At 42.2% G+C, this 19012-nt stretch overlaps 1 protein-coding gene and 1 long non-coding RNA gene across 37 annotated transcripts in view; both read right to left on the reverse strand.

Moving 5' to 3' along the window:
* Positions 1-7637: 7637 nt before the first annotated feature.
* On the reverse strand, positions 7638-8653 carry LOC134807480 (uncharacterized). Its single transcript, XR_010148046.1, has 2 exons — positions 8573-8653; positions 7638-7721 (listed from the first exon to the last, which is right to left on the reverse strand). It is a non-coding gene; the product is annotated as an uncharacterized LOC134807480 (long non-coding RNA).
* Positions 8654-10008: 1355 nt separating this feature from the next.
* Positions 10009-19012, reverse strand: part of PPHLN1 (periphilin 1) — a 120841-nt gene continuing 111837 nt past the window's right edge. For 8 of the 36 annotated variants that reach the window (XM_063785757.1, XM_063785754.1, XM_063785759.1 and 5 more), the window contains 4 exons: positions 17272-17386; positions 15950-16050; positions 12348-12647; positions 10009-12046 (listed from right to left, as the gene is read on the reverse strand). In XM_063785757.1, the coding sequence (XP_063641827.1) occupies positions 12020-12046; positions 12348-12647; positions 15950-16050; positions 17272-17386 (543 nt within the window). In that variant the 3' untranslated portion in view covers positions 10009-12019. Of the gene's footprint in view, positions 12047-12200; positions 13589-15696; positions 16051-16727; positions 17387-19012 lie in introns of those variants that run through there. The other 28 variants (XM_063785756.1, XM_063785753.1, XM_001167316.7 and 25 more) reach the window with 9 other exon arrangements.

Genomic DNA, 19012 nt, shown 5'->3' on the forward strand with positions numbered 1-19012 from the left:
GAGTTGACTTTCCTCATACATTATGCTACACTGGCACATGTGCACATAAATCGGGAGCAGCGTAGTTACTGGGACAAAGGTTACGTATTTAAGACTGATGGATATTGCCAATTTTCCTCCAAAAGAAATTCTCCTGATTTACATTAATGTAATGTAAATGAGAGTGTTTGTTCCATCACAACCTCTCAATGTATTGGCAGATTTCTTGATTTTGAAGAAATTTTCAGAACCTGTGCTGCCACAAGTGGGCATCCTTTTAGAAAAGACTGTTGCAAGATGTTGCTTATAAAGGATGGATAATAAATAGTAAACAGGTGATACTTAGCCTGGAGAAATGCAGGTATAAGGTGAAGGTACTGCCCTCACTTTTCAAGTACATTCTCAAAAGATAGGGGTAACATAGCCTGCCAAAGGCTTAAGGAAATGCAGATATTTATTCACAATAATAATGTAACTTTCTTTTCCTTTTTTTTTTTTTTTTTTTGAGATGGAGTTTCGCTCCTGTTGCCCAGGCTGGAGCGCAACGGCACAATCTCAGTTCACTGCAACCTCTGCCTCCCGGGTTCAAGCAATTCTCCTGTCTCAGCCTCCAGAGCAGCTGAGATTACAGGTGCCTGCCACCATGCTCGGCTAATTTTTTATATTTTTAGTAGAGACAGTGTTTCACCAAGTTGGCCAGGCTGGTCTCGAACTCCTGACCTTCAGGTGATCCACCTGCCTCAGCCTCCCAAAGTGCAGGGGATTACAGGCATGAGCCACTGCGTCTGGCAATAATGTAACTTTCAAGCTTAAAAATTAATCCCAGTTTGTAGCAATAACAGAAGACTATCTACAACGGAAGAAAGAAGCAACTGCCTTACAGTTCTGTAAAGAATTGGCAAGAAAATAAAGCCTATAGTTGCCGACTTAGTCTATTCTCACATTACTACAAAGAACTGCCGAGACTGGGTAATTTATAAAGGAAAGAGGTTTAACTGACCCAATTCCACATGGCTGGGGAGGGAGGCCTTAGGAAACACAATCATGGCAGAAGGGGAAGCAAACACGTCTTACATGGCAGCAGGTGGAGAGACCCTGTGAAGGAAGCAGAGGGGGAAGAGCCCCCTTATAAAACCAACAGATCTCGTAAGAATTCACTATCATGAGAACAGAGTGGGGGAACCGGCCCCATAATCCAATCATTTCCCTCCCTCCACAGGTGGGGATGACAATTCGAGATACGATTTGGATGGGGACACAGAGCCAAACCATATCATTCCACCCCTGGCCCATCCCAGTTGCTCTAAAAGTTGTTACTAGATCTACTTAACAAGAGTTCAAAGAAGTATCTGGTCAGTCACTAAACTCCAAAATTGGGTCTTGAGATAAATAGGAATTTTTTTTTTTTTTTTTTTTTTTTCTGAGACAAGAGTTTTGCTCTTGTTGCCCAGGCTGAATTGCAGTGGCGAGATCTCGGCTCACTGCAACCTCCGCCTCCTGGGTTCAAGCGAGTCTCCTGCCTCAGCCTCCCAAGTAGCTGGCATTACAGCCATACGCCACCACCCCAGCTAATTTTGTATTTTTAGTAGAGACAGGGTTTCTCCATGGTTGTCAGACTGGTCTCGAACTCCCGACCTCAGGTAATCTGCCCACCTAGGCTTCCCAAAGTGCTGGGATTAAAGGTGTGAGCCACTGCACCCAGCATGATAAATATCAAATGTTAAAATGCTGCATCTGGCCGGGCACGGTGGCTCATGCCTGTAATCCCAGCAATTTGGGAGGCCAAGGCAGGCAAATCACGAGGTCAGGAGTTCGAGACCAGCCTGGGCAACATGGTGAAACCCCGTCTCTACTAAAAAAACAAAAAAAATAGCTGGGCGTAGTGGCAGGCGCCTGTTATCTGAGCTACTCGGGAGGCTGAGGCAGAAGAATCACTTGAACCCGGGAGGTGGAGGTTGCGGTGAGCCAAGATCATGCCACTGCACTCCAGCCCAGGTGACAGAGTGAGACGCCATCTCAAAAAATAAATAAATAAATAAAAAGAAAAAATAAGAAACATTGCATCTAATCTCTACATGGGTGAAGCAGAACCTTAACGGTTGCATTTTCCTCACTTCTCAGCAGTCACCGGAGAACATTTTGCTGAAGGCCTATGGAAGAATACTGGCAAAAAGTCACTGGGAACTCCTTTCAGCTCTGGTTAAAAGGATTCCAAAAAAAAAAAAAAAGGATTAATTTTGTGTGTGCATTTGCTGATCTCTATACTCTGCTTTCTTTTCTTTTCTTTTTTTTTCTTTTTTTCCTCGCACTATTACCTGGGCTAGAGTGCAGTAGCGCGATCTCGGCTCACTGCAACCTCCACCTCCCACGTTCAAGCGATTCTCCTGCCTCAGCCTCCCAAGTAGATGGGATTACAGGCGCCTGGCACCACACCCGGCTAATTTTTCGTATTTATAGTAGAGACGGGGTTTCACTATGTTGGCCAGGCTGGTATCGAATGCTTGACCTTGTGATCCACCCGCCTCGGCCTTCCAAAGTGCTGGGATTACAGGCATGAGCCACCGCACCCGGCCTATACTCTGCTTTCTATTAAATAGTTCCTGAGTTATAAAAGTACCAGAAGAGAAAGGAGATGTCATTTGCTATCTAACCCTCTCACTTTAGACACAAATCATGTGCCTTATGAAAAGGGTAGTGAAATTGGAATGGGTACCTGAGACTGCTAGATCTGCATGTATGGCATGGGTCCCTTTCAGTTTGGGTGATGGGACCCAGGGCTTTAAATTGTGCTGAAAGTATTGAGTGGACATATTTCAGCAGTGCCCAGAGGATTTCAGAACCACTTATTATTTTTAAGAAGGCTAGTCAAGTGAAGCAGTGGGAGTGGAGAAGGAACAAAGAAATCTGTAACTGGTTGTGATCAATTAGTTGTAAACACCACTGCACTCGAAGCAGCCGATTTCAGAACTTTTTTTTTTTGAGATGGAGTCTCTGTCGCCCAGGCTGGAGTGCAGTGGTGCAATCTCGGCTCACTGCAGCCTCTGCCTCCTGGGTTCAAGCGATTCTCCTGCCTCAGCCTCCCAGGTAGCTGGGATTACAGGCGTGTGCCACCACGCCCGGCTAATTTTTGTATTTTTAGTAGAGAGGGGGTTTCACCATGTTGGCCAGGCTGGCCTCAAACTCCTGACCTCAGGCGATTGACCTGCCTCAGCCTCCCAAAGTGCTGGGATTACAGGCATGAGCCACCGCGCCTGGCCTCAGAACAGTTCTTAACAGTGTGGGCACATTTTGGTCTCTTGGGGTGCTGTTTTCTGATAAACTCCCGACTACTGCCATGGAAAAACAATATTGCTTGACCATCAGATTTTTCAACAGATGCCAGGAATCTGGGTTTTTGTAGGTATCTCCCAGCTTTTAAATGCTAGCAACAAATTTAAATGTTTCTGAAACATTGTTGAACAAAATGAGCCTGTCATTAGCCAGTCTCCAACCCCTGAGTTATAAATTCAGTAGTCTAGAGCTGATTCCCTTATCTCTTAGAGCTGTTGAGGGGAGGCACAACTAATTCCTGTTTATAGAAATACATGTGACCTTTAGCCAGGTGCAGTGGCTCACGCCTGTAATCCCAGCACTTTGGGAGGCTGAGGCAGGTGGATCACCTGAGGTCAGGAGTTCAAGACCAGCCTGGCCAACAGGGTGAAACCCTGTCTCTACTAAAAATACAAAAATTAGCCAGCCGTGGTGGCCTGTGCCTGTAGTCCTAGCTACTCAGGAGGTTGAGGGAGGAGAATCGCTTGAACCTGGGAGGCAGAGGTTGCAGTGAGTTGAGATTACGCCACTGCACTCCAGCCTGGGCAACAGAGCAAGACTCTGGCATAAATAAAATAAAATAAAATAAAAGTGACCTTTTTGGACGCATGAAGAAGAAAACCTATTGGGATCCAAGAAAATTCCACTAAAAGTCTCATTATCAATTCAATCCTAGTAATGCAATTATGATAAAACCAATTTTAATTAGTCAAATGAGAAAATTGCTAATTGCCTGGTTAGATTCTCCAGCCATTCACTGGAACAGTCTAAAAACAGAAGGCATGCTCCTATATAGTCACATGGGTTTTCTGTAAACTCCCACACCATTAGAAAGGCTTCCAGGTAAACTGGGCCAAGGAGAAATGTGCAGAAATAACTGAAGTTGGCATCTCTGAGCTCACATTTTGCCAAGGTTATAGAATCATAAACTTTACTGGGGGGGATAAGGCTTAAGGATGGCTTTTTCTTTTCTTAAAGAGATGAGGTCTCACCCTGCCAACTAGGCTGGAGTGCAGTGGTGGGATCACTGCAACCTCAAATTCCTGAGCTCAAGCGATCCTCCTACCTCAAGCCTCGCAAGTAGCTGGGACTACAGAGGTACACCACCATACCAGGCTAAGAGTGGCTTTCAAAATGGTTTGGGTAGAGAATACGGAGGAAAAGTAAGACATTGAGCGTATAAATAGACTTGGCCACAGGATTAGAGCCAATTCATTCTGTTTGAACAGACCCAAGTAGCTGGTCAAACATTCCCATTTAAGGGATCAGCTTCAGTCTCAACTTCTCTTTTTAGAAAAGAAATTTCACATTTCTATTGCTATATGCAGAAGGTGCTGTTATGCCAGCTTTCAAAACAACTTGCAACCTACTGTCAAATCATTAGATTCCAGACAATGGTAATAGTACCATTAGGAATACGAACCTTAAGACAGGCATGGTTGCTCATGCCTGTAATCCCAGCACTTTGAGAGGCTGAGGCGAGTGGATGTCTTAAGGCCAGGAGTTTGAGGCTGCAGTGAGCTATGATCACATCACTACACTGCAGCCTGGATGACAGAGACCCCCATCTCTTAAAAAAACAAGTATGAATCTTTTTTTTTTTTTTTTTTTTTGGAGACAGAATTTCACTCTTGTTGCCCAGGCTGCAGTGCAATGGCGCGGTCTCGGTTCACTGCAACCTCTGCCTCCTAGGTTCAAGTGATTCTCCTGCCTCAGCCTCCCAAATAGCTGAGATTACAGGCACTCGCCACCACACCTGTCTAATTTTTGCATTTTTAGTAGAGATGAGGTTTCACCATGTTGGCCAGGCTGGTGTCAAACATCCTGACCTCAAGTGATCCACCCGCCTCATCCTCCCAAAGTGCTGGGATTACAGGCATGAGCCACCGTGCCCGGCCGAAAGTATGAATCTTAAATGTTAATAATTGTTTTAGCACTTTTCAATAATGGAACCAAGCAATTGCCATCAGGAAAGCCAATTCCTAGTCTGATAGAAATCCACCACAAAGCTGATCTTGCAGAGTGGCTAGTGCGAAGCACACTGGACTCCAGGATTCAGATGTGGGTTAGGAGACCCTTCTCTCTCATTAGCTCATGCAAGTTAAGTGCTCTATTTCCACTCTGTAAAATTAGAGTGCCAGACCAGCTCAAAGGCTTCCTTCCAGCCTCAGTGTTCTGTGGTGACTGGACTGAATTTATTAGGTTAGCAGGAGCCTTCCTACTCAGCATAAAGTGTGGTTTCTCTTTTCCCTTTCACTTACCAACCTATTTGCCTGGCAAGGATTCCTGAAAGGATGGAACCCTACCCCCACCCCCAAAGACCATGGATTATGGGAGTTGGGAACTTTAAAGAGAGCCTTTTAAAAATATATATTAATGTTTGGGACTTGGGGTGGGCAAGAGGTTAAACTAAATAAAGAAAAAGCAGCAAGCCGGGCACGGTGGCTCACGCCCGTAATTCCAGCACTTTGGGAGGCCAAGGTGGGTGGATCACTTGAGGTCAGGAGTTTGAGACCAGCCTGGCCAACATGGTTAAATGCCATTTCTACCAAAAATACAAAAATTAGCCAGGCGTGGTGACACAGGCATGTAGTCCCAGCTGATCAGAAGGCTGAGGCAAGGGAACCGCTTGAAACCCGGTGGGCAGAGGTTGCAGTGAGCCAGGATCGCACCACTGCACTCCAGCCTAGGTGACAGAACAAGACTGTCTCTCGAAAGAAAAAAAAAAAAAAAAAAGACAGAAGGAAAAAAGAAGCTTGGGGATGGTTATTTCCCTATCAATGCATATGCTTCAGGTTTGAAGTTGGCTTTATCGCCATTAAGTAGACAGTTTGGAGACAATTACAGAGTATGTGGAGGGCAAGATATTTTACTCCATGTTATTTCTCCCCGGTTACCAGGATGAAAAGTAAGATTTTTTTCCCTACCTCTCAGAGTCCTATCAGCAGCAATCTTAGTCTTGAATCTCTGAACATGTTGTAAGCAAAGCTGAAAAGGTGCTATGTTTAATTAATGTTGGTTCCTAAATAGGAGAGTTAAATTACCAGGTTCATTCTACTTAAACGGCTCTCCTCAAACTCCACCATGTGTTCTGGTGCAGCAGCCAGAGACTGAGTCCCTGGCTGCGCTGTGGTTTTGGGTGCTGGAAGTCCCTGTTCTACATACCCCCAAGCAGCTCCTCCTTACCAATCACAATGGTGTTTTCTAAAACAGCTCCAGCCCAGGCATGGTGGCTCACGCCTGTAATCCCAGCGCTTTGGGAGCCCCTCTCTGGGAGGCCGAGGCAGGAAGATCGCTTGAGCCCAGGAGTTTGAAACCAGCCTAGGTAACATAGCAAGATTCAGATAGTGAAATAATGGAAAAATTTGGTGCTTCTCAGAATTCTATGAAATATTTAGTGTATTAAACCTAAAATTAAAATATTTTAAATGGCATCCAATATAGTATACTAGAGTCTATTCTACAAAAGTAGCAGAATATAAGTGTGTGGTTTTTGTTTTTTTTTGGTGAGACAGTCTCTCCCTCTTACCCATGCTGGAGTGCAGTGGCACGATCTTGGCTCACTGCAACCTCCGTCCCCTGGGCTGAAGTGATCCTCCCACCTCAGCCACCGTGCCCAGCCGCCTGGCCGATGGTATTCTAATGCTACAGCATTATCACTAAAATTGTCTAAGGTTTTAAAGTTTTTTCCCCATTAAAAAAAAAAAAAAAACTTGGCTGGGTGTGGTCACGCCTGTAATCCCAGCACTTTGGGAGGCCGAGGCAGGCGGATCACTTGAGATCAGGAGCTCGAGACCAGCCTTGTCAACATGGCAAAACTTCATCTCTACAAAAAATACAAAAATTAGCTGGGTGTGGTGGTACGTGCCTATGTGGTCCCAACTACACGGAAGGCTGAGGTGGGAGGACTGCTTGAGCCTGGGGGAGGTTCCAGTGAGCCAAGATCGCGCCAGTGCATTCCAGCCTGGACAACAGAGTGAGACCCTGCCTCAAAAAAATTCACACACACACACACACACACACACACACAAAACCATCAATCTGTGGGAACAGAATTGAAAAAAAAAATGCTATATAATGAGGCTGTGTCTGCTGCTATACAAATGTTCACAAGGCTGTAACAATACTTACCAAGATTTAAAAGACAGCTTAAAATTCTTAATTCAAAGCCTTTTTTAGAATCAGTCCCTTACCCCAAGATTTCCATTACAATGGAAAAGCAGGAGTGGTGCGGCCTGCTCAGGGCCTACACTGGTGAAGTGAATGCTTAGATGTTATTTGACAAAAATAATCAATAAGTTTGAGCAAAAAGTAAGCTGCTATAACAAGAAACCAAACAAAACTGTGGCTTAAAGAATAAAGGCATTTATTCTGCTCTCACATAACAGTTCACTATTCCATGTGGTTATGCAGGTTCCTTCCATCTTGTGGCTCTGCAAAAAAAAAAAAAATCAAGGCTGCATTGCTATTGCTACTTTTGGGAGGGGATAAAAGAACATGGAGGAGGCACAGTCACTGTCGTCAGGTTCCCAACATGGAATTAGCAGCATTTCCACTCAAATTCCATAAAACTTAGTTGCTTCATCACACCTAAAACTACAAGGAAAACAGCAAATACAGTCCCAGTTAGGCAGGCATGTTATTCACTGTCAACCCCTATTACCATGGAAAAAAATGGGAGAACAGATTGTGTTAACTACCTCAGTTACTGGTCCACCCCTACCCTTTTTTTTTTTTTCCACTGAATTGGGTAACTGATACATCAGTGCTCTCAAGAGAACTAGCAGGAAGAAGGTGACAAATACATCATGCATAACCCACAAGCCTTGACCTGGCAAGCAGAGAGTGGCCATTACTCTCAGGAACTCCACGAGCCAGCCTGAGCAGGGTTACAGCTATAAAGCAACCTGGGTGGCTGGCTGCTGGCAGCACTGAATCTTGTCTAGAATGAATACTTCAGAGATGATCAGATCATCATCTCCAAAACTGTTGCCAAAAACTGTCAGAGACTTCCCTGGAACTCAGGATCCATTACAGGAAAGTCTGGAAGTGAAGCTGAAACCAAAATATATTTTGGCAGTACAGCGGAGTCTTTCCTTAAGGAGATCTGGCTTCCCCTTCCTTCAAGAGGTTCTAGATCTGTGAAGTTGCTGAGGGCTATGAGAAATCCACGTCTCTTGCAAGAATACTACATAGATAACGTTTCCAAATTTCATTAAGTAGGAGAGAAAGGGTAAATAAGCTATAAACATTCAACATCCTTCCCATTCTGCTCTCAACTTACCTTTTCCCACCTTCGTCCCCTGTCATCTTCAGCACACAGCTTCAGGACACAGGACACCTTTTCCTCCTCCTGGATTTCTAATAAATGCTTCCCCTCTCTGCCTGAATAAGTCATATTCCTCCAAGACCCAGGGGTCAAATATAATTTCCTTTGTGAAGCCCCCTTTAAGTTAACAAATAGGAGTATCTACTACGTTTTAAACTATGCTAAGAACTGGAGTCCCAAAGACAAGTTTCCTGCCCTCCAGGAGTTATTACAAAGATAGAGGACCTTGATCCTACAATTCTTTGAAATTCAGATTCATAATTACACAACAATTGAGTACTACTGTATCAGGCGCCACCTTTCTTAACTACTTCTCAGAAGACTCCCTAAGTCCCCAGAGTGAATACAGTAGCACCCCCTATGTGTGGAGGGTATGCTCGAAAGCCCCAGTGGATGCCTTAAACCATGGATAATACCAAACCCTATATATACCAGGTTTTTCCTATGCATATACACTTATGGTAAAGGTTAATTTATAAATTAGGCACAGTAAGAGAAAAAAAAAAACAATAAAAAACAATTTTAACAATATACTGTAATCAACTCTTCCTCTGATGATGGGATGTGAGATGGTAAAATGCCTGCATGGTGAGATGAAGTGAGGTGGATGATGCAGGCATTGTGACATAGCGTGAGGCTACTATTGATTTCCTTTTTTTAAGACAGGGTCTGGCTCTGTCACCCAGGCTGGAGTGATCTTGGCTTACTGCAGCCTCAGCCTCCCGGGTTGAAGCAATTCTCATGGCTCAGCCTCCTGAGTAGCTGGGATTACAGGCGCCCACCACCACGCCTGGCTAATTTTTGTATTTTTAGTAGAGACGGGGTTTTCGCTATGTTGGCCAAGCTGGTCTTAAACTCCTGACCTCAAGTGATTCACCCACCTTGGCCTCCCAAAGTGCTGGGATTACAGGCATGAGCACTACTATGACCTTCTGACGATACATCAGAAGGAGGATCATCTGCTTTGGGTGATCCTGGATCATGGAACCATGACATAGTCAATGGCTGGATGTCAGGAGTAAATGGTACAGATAACTAACAGGTGGGTAGTGTATACAGTGTGGATACACTAGAGAAATGGATGATTCACGTGGGACAAAGCACGGTGCTGCAAGATTTCATTCAGAACGGCACACAGTTGAAAACTTACGAGTTGTTCTGAAATTTTCCATCTAATATTTTTGGACAATGGTAGCCATGGTTTACTTATACATGGAAAGCAAAACCACAGATGAGGGGGCACTGCTGTAGTTTTTCAATTCTCACACTTCCTCTATCCTGCTGCTGAGTAGGTGAACTGAAGACTAAGAAGTAATCTTGCAGTAGAGAGTAATAAAGCCCACATTTTAGCAAAATACGTTAACCCTGTTAAAATAAGAGAAAAGACAATCTACTTAAATGTGGTTGCTTTATTTTGCACTTTTAATTCACAAAAAGCTTTACAATATCTACATTCCACCTGTTGATAACCAAGGCTTTATATGGCAAGACAATGAAAATTTTATCACATCAACTGGGCATATGCAAAAACAACGGATAATTTACAAACAAGTCTTTTTAATCAAGAACATTATGTAAAATACACACTCTGGTAAACATCTGAATTCATCCATCCTAAAATTAGACTTTAAGAGGCAAAAAAAAAAAAAAAAAAAAAAAAATCAAATAGATTTTAACACTAACAAGCCTACCAGAATAATGCTGATGGCAAGCCATAAACAGCTTTAAATGCTGACTGTAATTTGGGGAAGGGGAGAAAAAGAAATTATCTGTTGTACCTATATTTAAATACATCTGTTAGTGAGACTTCTCTAATTTAATGGATTTCAACAAAGTGAACAACTCCTGAGCCTTTGGTAGTTTCTCAAGTTTTGTTTTTAAACTTGTGACATCTTGACTAAAGGAACTGAACCCTGGGACCAGAATACTTATGGTAAGGAAAAACCCCAGGGAAGCGGGGAGAAGGAGAAACAAGACTAGAACTTTCTTAGTCTATCTAAGGTGGGTAACAAATAAAATCACTGCTCATATGAGGGAAGAATACCAGAGTTGTTATGTGGGATTTAGCTTGGCTTATGTTTTATAAAAGCTAAATAACTATAAACATCTAAATGGCAAAAATAAAAATCCAAGGTGGTCTCACTTAGGAAATTTAAAAAAAACTGTCCTCAATTAGCTTTTAAATTTGTGGAATGGCACAATACATATTTTGAGGCACCCATTATAGAATCTGTTAAAATTATGCATACTGCTACTTCCTCTTTTAATATAATTTTTATGTACTCTAGGGTAGGTATTATCAGTAGAGGCCACTAAAAATAATGCCAGAATTCAAGTGAGAGAGAATAGAAATGGAAAGAGGAAGGGAGGATAATGAAATTGGGTAGTAAGTAATAACAAACATGAGTTTTAAAGTTTCCTCACTAATAACACAGAATTGTATATTTTGGCTCAATGCCACTGGGCTGCTGAAGTGACCAGGAAGTGAGTGGAATTCATCTTAATTGCCCCAGTTAGATTCTTAACTAACCCATGATTTGGATGAGGGGTTGTTTCCATAGACTGCTTGGTAAGGGGTAGCTGTGCTGTGCTAACTGCCTATTCGCTTTGTTTCTTTCAAGAACACTTTTGAAAGGACAAGAAAACGTAAAAGGCAGCAGAACAGAACAAAGAACTCATTAGACTACAGAGATTAACACAGCAATAATCTGCCAATAGTTTAATCATGGACATGTTACAATCATCTTGTTTCTTGAGATAGAGCGTATGGGCCTATAAAAAAATTTAAAAAATAAAATTCCACTATTCCTGGCATATTCCAAAATTTTCCTCTTTTGATTAGAATTTTTTTGGACAAGTCCCATGCCGAGTCTGTCCTGAAGACTCTGGCTGAGTGATGGATGAAAGGAGTATTCTGACACAGGTATTTTGCATGAGAACCGCTGGGGGAGTGCCAGCTTTAGTGCAGCCGAGAAGAGAGTGCAGTCCTGATAAGCTGGAACCATTTGTACTTATTCAGTAGAGACAGAATACCAAAGGCCTGAAGCCAACACAATTTGTGAGTAATGAACATTGTCGCCCCCCTTTGCAGGGAGCAGACTTGCATGGTTTCCGGAGGGCATAAGTAAACAAACTTATCTAGATAAATTCCTTTACACTCCCTTGCTACCTACTGTTCGCCCTCAGCCTCAGGGTAAGAGAATTAATTAATAAAGCTGCCTTCAGCTTTATTCTCTCCCGAAGCTTTGGAAAACCTCCCGACCTTCCAATTGCGTCTTTCCTTATAGCTTCTCCTACCAACCTGACCGATCTCCTACATCACCCCTTTTCTGTTTTTTGCATCAGGTTTTGTTGATTGACGAGCACAGATGTGTGCAGCAACAGTTTTGTCAGGCATAGCAGTTACTGCTTGTTTTCCGGCTTTACATCCTAGAATTAGTAAACAACAAGAGACAAACATAAGTATAATTAGTAATATTCTTTTCTAACTAAGAAGCGACCCCCAGGAGTGGGGGTCTTTCTAGGAGAGATTTTTTTTTGCATATCCTTCCATATGGCTGTTACTGAGGAACCCCACTGGGGGTATGTTAGTCCCTCCTAGCTAAAAAGTCACACTGCTAGACGCTGGGAAGGGAATAGGGCTGAAAAAAGGCAGATTTAGAAAATGGGCTTAATAGGGTATAGTAGGTACGGGTAACAGGCAAAGTGAGAGAATAAAAAGGACCAATACCTTGCGTGAGTTGCAATGTACAACAGAGAGCATAGCAAGGAACAAATTTTCTGGAGTGAATGGTGTCTGTGTTCGGAGCAGGATTCTCTCAGCCTCCTGAGTTGTCTTCTTCAGCATCCCCCAGGTAATGTCTGGCGCTCCTGTCGTCCGACGAAGCTGTGTCGTCCGACGAACCCGTTTCTTCCGGGGCTGCAGGGGCTGCGGGGCCTGCGGGGGCTGCGGGGCCTGCAGGGTCGTTTCCTTCATTTCTGGTACTGGGTTGGGTCCTAGCCCCACTATGGTATGGTTTGATGCGTCGTGCTGGAATCCAAAGAGGGCCTGAGGGGATGTGAACACAAGCATATCCTCTTCCCCATGTTAGCAAAACATTTGGACCATGCCATATATTACTATTTACATCTTTCCATAAAACTGCAGTTTTATGTCTGGAGAGGTTTTAGCAAAGTGCTTTTCTATAGCTGACTGAAACTTATCATCTAAATTTCAGAAATTAAGGGTAAGTAAGGCTTGTGCTAGTAGTGTTGCAGGGTCTTTACTCATATTCTCCGTTGTTTTCTGAGCATATTTTTAAGGGTGAAGTGGGCACGTTCTACTACAGCCTGTCCTTGGGGGTTGTACGGGATGCCTGTGGAATGGACGCTCCAAGTGTGACAAAATTGTTGAGTGAGCTGGCATAAGCCAGACCATTATTAAGTTTTAATTTTTGTGGGCTGCCCCATAAACATAAAAGTTAAAAGATGTTTAATGACAGATGGGGTGGACTTTCCAGGAAGAGCATGTGCGCTAATTAGGTGAGAATAGGTGTCAACGGATACATGTATATATCTTAGTTTTCCAAATTCAGGGACATGTGTAACATCTGTTTGCCATAACTGATTAGGTTCTAGTCCTCTAGGGTTAAAACCTGTTGAAGGAGGGGACATGCCTGTGAGCTGGCAATCTGGGCATTGCAGGATAATTTGTTTAGCTAGTCTTTGGGTAAGTTGACATTGTTTAGTTAAGTTTCTCTAATTTTGGTGGAAAAATTGATGTGATTGGGTGGCTTGGTTAAGCAGTGACATCATAACCTGCAGGTCTGCTTGATCATTGCCATAAGCCAGTGGGTCAGGCAGTGAGCTGTGGGCTCAAATATGTGTGATAAAAATAGAATGTGTACATTGATTTAGCAATTACTGAAGTCAAAGAAAAAAGGCACACAGGGCCGGCTCGAGAGTAGACTTAATGAGGGCTGTTTCAAGGTTCTGCAATAAATAAACAGAGTAAGCAGAGTCACTAACAATATTGATGGGCTGAACAGAAAAAGTTTCTAGGGCCAATATTAGGGCTTCAACCTCAGCTCTCTGAGTACTAGTAAATCTCGATGGAGTGAGGGAGTTATGTGGTTTCCACCAGATAGCCGCTTTTCCATTTTTACGAGAGCCATCGGTAAAAAGCATTACAGCGTTAGGTATGGGGGAGGAAACTACCTTTGTAGGAATAACTACAGAAGTACTAGATAAGAACTGAAGTAGTTTGTCAGCAGGAAGGGCATGTTTTATATGGCCTGCATAATCAGAGAGTGCTATCTGAAGGTCTAGAGATAGGGGCAAGACTGCTTCAAATTGTTTTTTACTCAAGGGAATTCTTATGACATCAGGGTCATAACCTAGCAACTGATGGCATCATCCGCTGTCTGTATAGATGACTTTACTAACTAGCTGGATATAGGGAGATAGTGTTTTAGTCCTGGTATGTGAGCAAAAAACCTATTCTAGGAAGTGCAGCCCCGGGGCCATCTGTCCTATTAATCCTGTAGGGGAAATGTTTAATAGGAAGAACAAACAATTGGACTGAGTATTGTGGGTCTATGCGATCTAGTTGCCTCTGAGAAATAGCTTGATTTCCTCAATTTCTCTTTTTGCTGTGGGGGTTAAATACCTAGGAGAGTCTAGGGCTATACTGCCTTTTAGGATAGAAAACAGGTTCTGTAATTTATCAGTAGTTATGCCCAAGGTGGGGCAAAGACAGTTAATATCGCCTAGCAATTTTTGATAATTATTTAAGGTATGTTAGTTGCTAGTATTTAATTTAACCTTTTGAGGTCTTATTGACCAGGAAGTTAGTATGTAAAGATATTTCTAAGGTGAGGACATCTGTACTTTTTCAGGTGCTATGATTAAACCTCTTAACTGTGTATTCCTTATGACAGAGGCATATAAACTCAAAAGTACTGGCTCCATTGGAGCTGCTAGTAAAATATCATCCATAAAATGAATAATCTTGCAACTAGGATATTCTTTTCTCCTGGGGAGCAAAGCCTGATTTACATAATACTGACACATGGTAGGACTGTTCAGCATTCCTTGAGAAAGTACTTTCTAATAAAATAGGTGAGCTGGCCTTTCATTGTTGATAGCTGGTATTGTAAATGCAAATTTTTCTCTGTCCTGTTCTGCAAGGGGAATAGTATAAAAGCAGTCTTTTAAGTCAGTAACAACTATAGGCCAATCTTGAGAAACTGCTGCGGGGAAGGGAGCCTGTTGAAGGGGCCCCATAGATTGCAAATTAGCATTGATAGCTTGTAAGTCATGCAAAAGTCTCCATTTGCCAGACCTTTTGGGAATGACGAAAATGGGCAAATTCCAAGGGCTGTTTGATGGTTCTATATGGCCGGCTTTTAATTGGTCAACTAATTTACTGGCTCAGCTGTAATTTCTCTCCCTTTAAAGGCCAGTGTTCTACCCAAATAGGATTTTAAGAGAGCCACGTAAGGGACAGAGGAAGAAATGTAACAGTGGCTATTACTAGAAAGAGGTTTGCTGTTTATATAATTCATCAAATTCTGTCCTCCAGGGGAGGTACTGACTGGCCTCTAAAATTGTTTTAGCTAGCACTGACCAGTCCTATAGGGTTATATGGAAGTTGTCTGCTATGGCCTTAATTAATCCTTTCGTAAATGGGCTACTAGCAGCTCCATTTTCTCTAATGCTTTTTCTTATCTCTTTATAAGCATAAAAAGTAATGGGTTCATATACTTGATTGCCTTGTCAATTTTGTATCACTGGGCAGGCCAAGAGGTCCCCTTCTAATGCCGCTTGCCTAAAACAGGGTCCCATAGCTGTAGTGTATCTGTTGTCTTTTTTCCAATTTATTGGGGGAGGGGGCTCAGGGAAAACCTCCGTTTCCTCTTTGGTATCTTTATCTGGTAACGGCAGGACTGAGGGAGGAAGAGGAGGCGATAAGGTGATGGTTCCTCCTCCTTTCCCTTCTTAGGCTCTTCTGTGTAGAGCAAGGCCAAAGTAGCCTTAACTAAGGCCCATAACGTTAAAGATTTTACTGGGACCCATTGCCCTTGTGCATATCGTTTAAGATTTCTCCCCACTTTTTCCCAAAGCTCTAGGTCCAGCGTGCCTTCTTCTGGGGACCATGGGTTATGGGAAACGACAGTTTGCACTGGGTCCCTTAATTGAGCCTGCGAAACCGAGGCTCTGCTACCTTTAAGCAGTTGTTTCAATACTTTTATATACTGTTTCTGTTGTGTGGATAGCTGTTGTCCCATGATGAAACCCTAGCTTGAGAATTCCCCTGAACTTGGAAATCCCGAGCGGGCACCAATGACTTACTGACTGCGCAGTCTCTTCGCCTTCGTTTTCGGGGGTTCCGTCGTGATCCATTTCAGTGTTCCTCACAGGGGGCACCTGCTGCCAAGTCTGTCCTGCAGACTCTGGCCGAGCGACCGGATGAAAGGAGTATTCAGACGCAGGTATTTTGCGTAAGAATGGCTAGGGGACTGCCGGCTTTAGCGCAGCCCAAAAGAGAGTGCAGTCCTGATAGGCTGGAGCCGCTTGTATTTATTCGGTACAGATAGAATGCCAAAGGCCTGAAGCCAACACAATTTGTGAGTAATGAACATTGTCGCCCCCCTTTGCAGGGAGCAGTCTTGCACTGATCAAGGGTTGGTTTCCGGAGGACATATGTAAACAAACTTATCTAGATAAATTTCTTTACACTACCTTGTTACCTACTCTTCGCCCTCAGCCTCGGGGTAAGAGAATTAGCTGCCTTCAGCTTTATTCTCTCTGAAGCTTTGCAAAACCTCCCAGCCTTCCAAGAAGGTTTGCGTCTTTCCTTATAGCTTCTCCTACCACCCTGACTGATCTCCTACAGTCCGAAACTTAAAATATCCCTCACCTTCCACCTCAAACTGCCTCTTCTATTTATTAGTCTTGTATATGATATTATTTAAGACTCATACATCAGTGAGAGAGTCAGGAGTTTCAGGATTATTGTAATAGAAGACACTGAGTTCATTACTTGGAAAAACAGATTTTTTTCTGAGGTATCTCTCAGAGATTTAAGTGCTCTATTTTATCATTGAATGAGAATTACTCTCAAAGCAAATATTCTCTAAGATACCGAAGTATTCAGTTTATTAGGATAGTACACTTTAACATATTACAAGTTACAAAGCCTAAGAAAAAGCAAGCAACAAGTCAATAAAATCACAACTCAGAATTCTAACATTTTCAGATGGTATATGTGTTGGGCAGGGAGCGGTGGCTCACGCCTATAATCTCAACACTTTGAGAGGCTGAGGCAGGCAGATCACTTGAGGCCAGGAGTTAGAGACTAGCCTGGCCAACATGGTGAACCCCATCTCTACAAAAAATACAAAAATTTGAATCAAACATCTTAAACAGACTATTTTAGATGTTTATTTAATATTGAAATGTTGTCAACTATCATAAAGTACTTCTCTGCATCACAAAAATTCCATATATTAAGGATTTACACAATCCAGGAAAAAAAATTTTTAGAAACTGTTTTTTTTTTTTTTTTTTTTTTTTTAGCCTGAGCAGAAAAATCTAAAAAGGCTCTCCAAAATCTTGAGTGGAAGTATCATACTCTGCAATGAAATGCTTGAGTTCTTCAACACACCGCTCACCTATTTCATGTAAATTCTGCCTCAATGCAAACTGTATAGACTTTTCTAATGAAGGATCTTTTTCAATCAGCATTTTCACCACCATCCCGAAAGTTTCACAGTCTTGTCGGTAAACCTAAAAGGTAAAACACATTCTGGTTAGCTGAGAATGAAAATAACTAGCCAAATACTTAGCTAACTGAGTTGGCAGAATTATGATGCTGACATCTAAAAGAGAGACACAAAAGAGAAAGCGGAACCTTTCTCGCCCTTGCATTGTCACTATTACCAGAGGCCATTTAAACCTCTATCCATGAGATCAGCTGACAATACCTGAATGAGAAGGAAAACATTAACAAACTACATTACTGAATATAGAAGTTTGGCATGGCATTTGTCAGTGTAAGGCAGTCTACTCAAAGGACATCAGACTAGAGATGAGAATAAGAACAAAGGCTAGGGAAGACATATCAATGACTTTGTTCATTTATTTGTTGGAAGAAAAAAGTTTCTGAGCCCCTAACTTTAGATTCTTTGTTTGAATCATGATCAGATAACAAATTCTGTTTAGTGGCCGGGTGCGGTGTCTCACACCTGTTAGCTTAGCAATTTGGGAAGTGGAAGCGGGTGGATCACCTGAGGTCAGGAGTTCCAGATTAGCCTGGCCAACATGGCGAAACCCCATCTCTACTAAAAATACAAAAAATTGGCTGGGCGCGGTGGCGCGTGTCTGTAACCCCAGCTACTTGGGAAGGTGGCGGCCTCTAGAAACTGGGAAACGCAAGGGAATATATTCTCCCTAGAGCCTCCAAAGTAAACGCAGCCCTGCAGACATTCTGATTTGGGTCCAGTGAAACCTGTTTTGAACTTTATATATTATTCTCAGGTTCTCATGGACTATTAACCAAGTTAGACAACATTCTGGGTCATAAAACCTTAAATTTGAAATAATAGGTATCATATAAAGTATGCTTTCAGATCACAATGGAATTAGAACTCAACAACAGAAAGCTAGCTGAAAAATCTCAGAGTATGTGAAGATTAAACAACACACTTCTAAATAACACACAAAATCCACTGGAACTAATACGTGATTATAGCATGGTTGCAGGATACAGGATTTCTTAATATACAAAAGTCAATTAATTGCTTTCCTATATACCAGTAATGAGCAAATGTAATTTGAAACTGAAACACAACACCATTTATATTAGCACTGGAAAAAAACCCTTAAGTATAAGTCTAACAAAATATATACAAGATTTATATGAGGAAAACTATAAAATACCAATGAAAGAAGATATAAATAGAATATAAATAAAATATAAACTATATAAATATGTATTAATATAAATAAATATAAGTAACATATAAATAAGATATAGAGAGATAGTCCAAGAATTGACAGGAAGAGTCAATACTGTTAAAATACAAGTGCTTCCCAACTTGACCTACATAAATTTCAATATAGTCTCAATGAAAATCCCAGTAATTAATTTTGTGAATATTGACAAACTGATTTTAAAGTTTATACAGAAAGGCAGGAAACCCATAATAATGAATATAATATTGAAGAAAAAAAGGAAAAAAGTCAAAAGACTGACACTATCCAATTTCAAAACTTACTGTAAAGGTGGCTCATGCCTGTAATCCCAGCACTTTGGGAGGCTGAGGCAGGCAGATCACCTTAGGTCAGGAGTTTGAGACCAGCCTGGCCAACAAACAGACAGTGTTAGTGAAACACTGTCTCTACTAAAAATAC

The sequence above is a fragment of the Pan troglodytes genome, chromosome 10 (assembly GCF_028858775.2).
Source record: "Pan troglodytes isolate AG18354 chromosome 10, NHGRI_mPanTro3-v2.0_pri, whole genome shotgun sequence".
In the NCBI taxonomy this organism is placed as follows: domain Eukaryota; kingdom Metazoa; phylum Chordata; class Mammalia; order Primates; family Hominidae; genus Pan; species Pan troglodytes.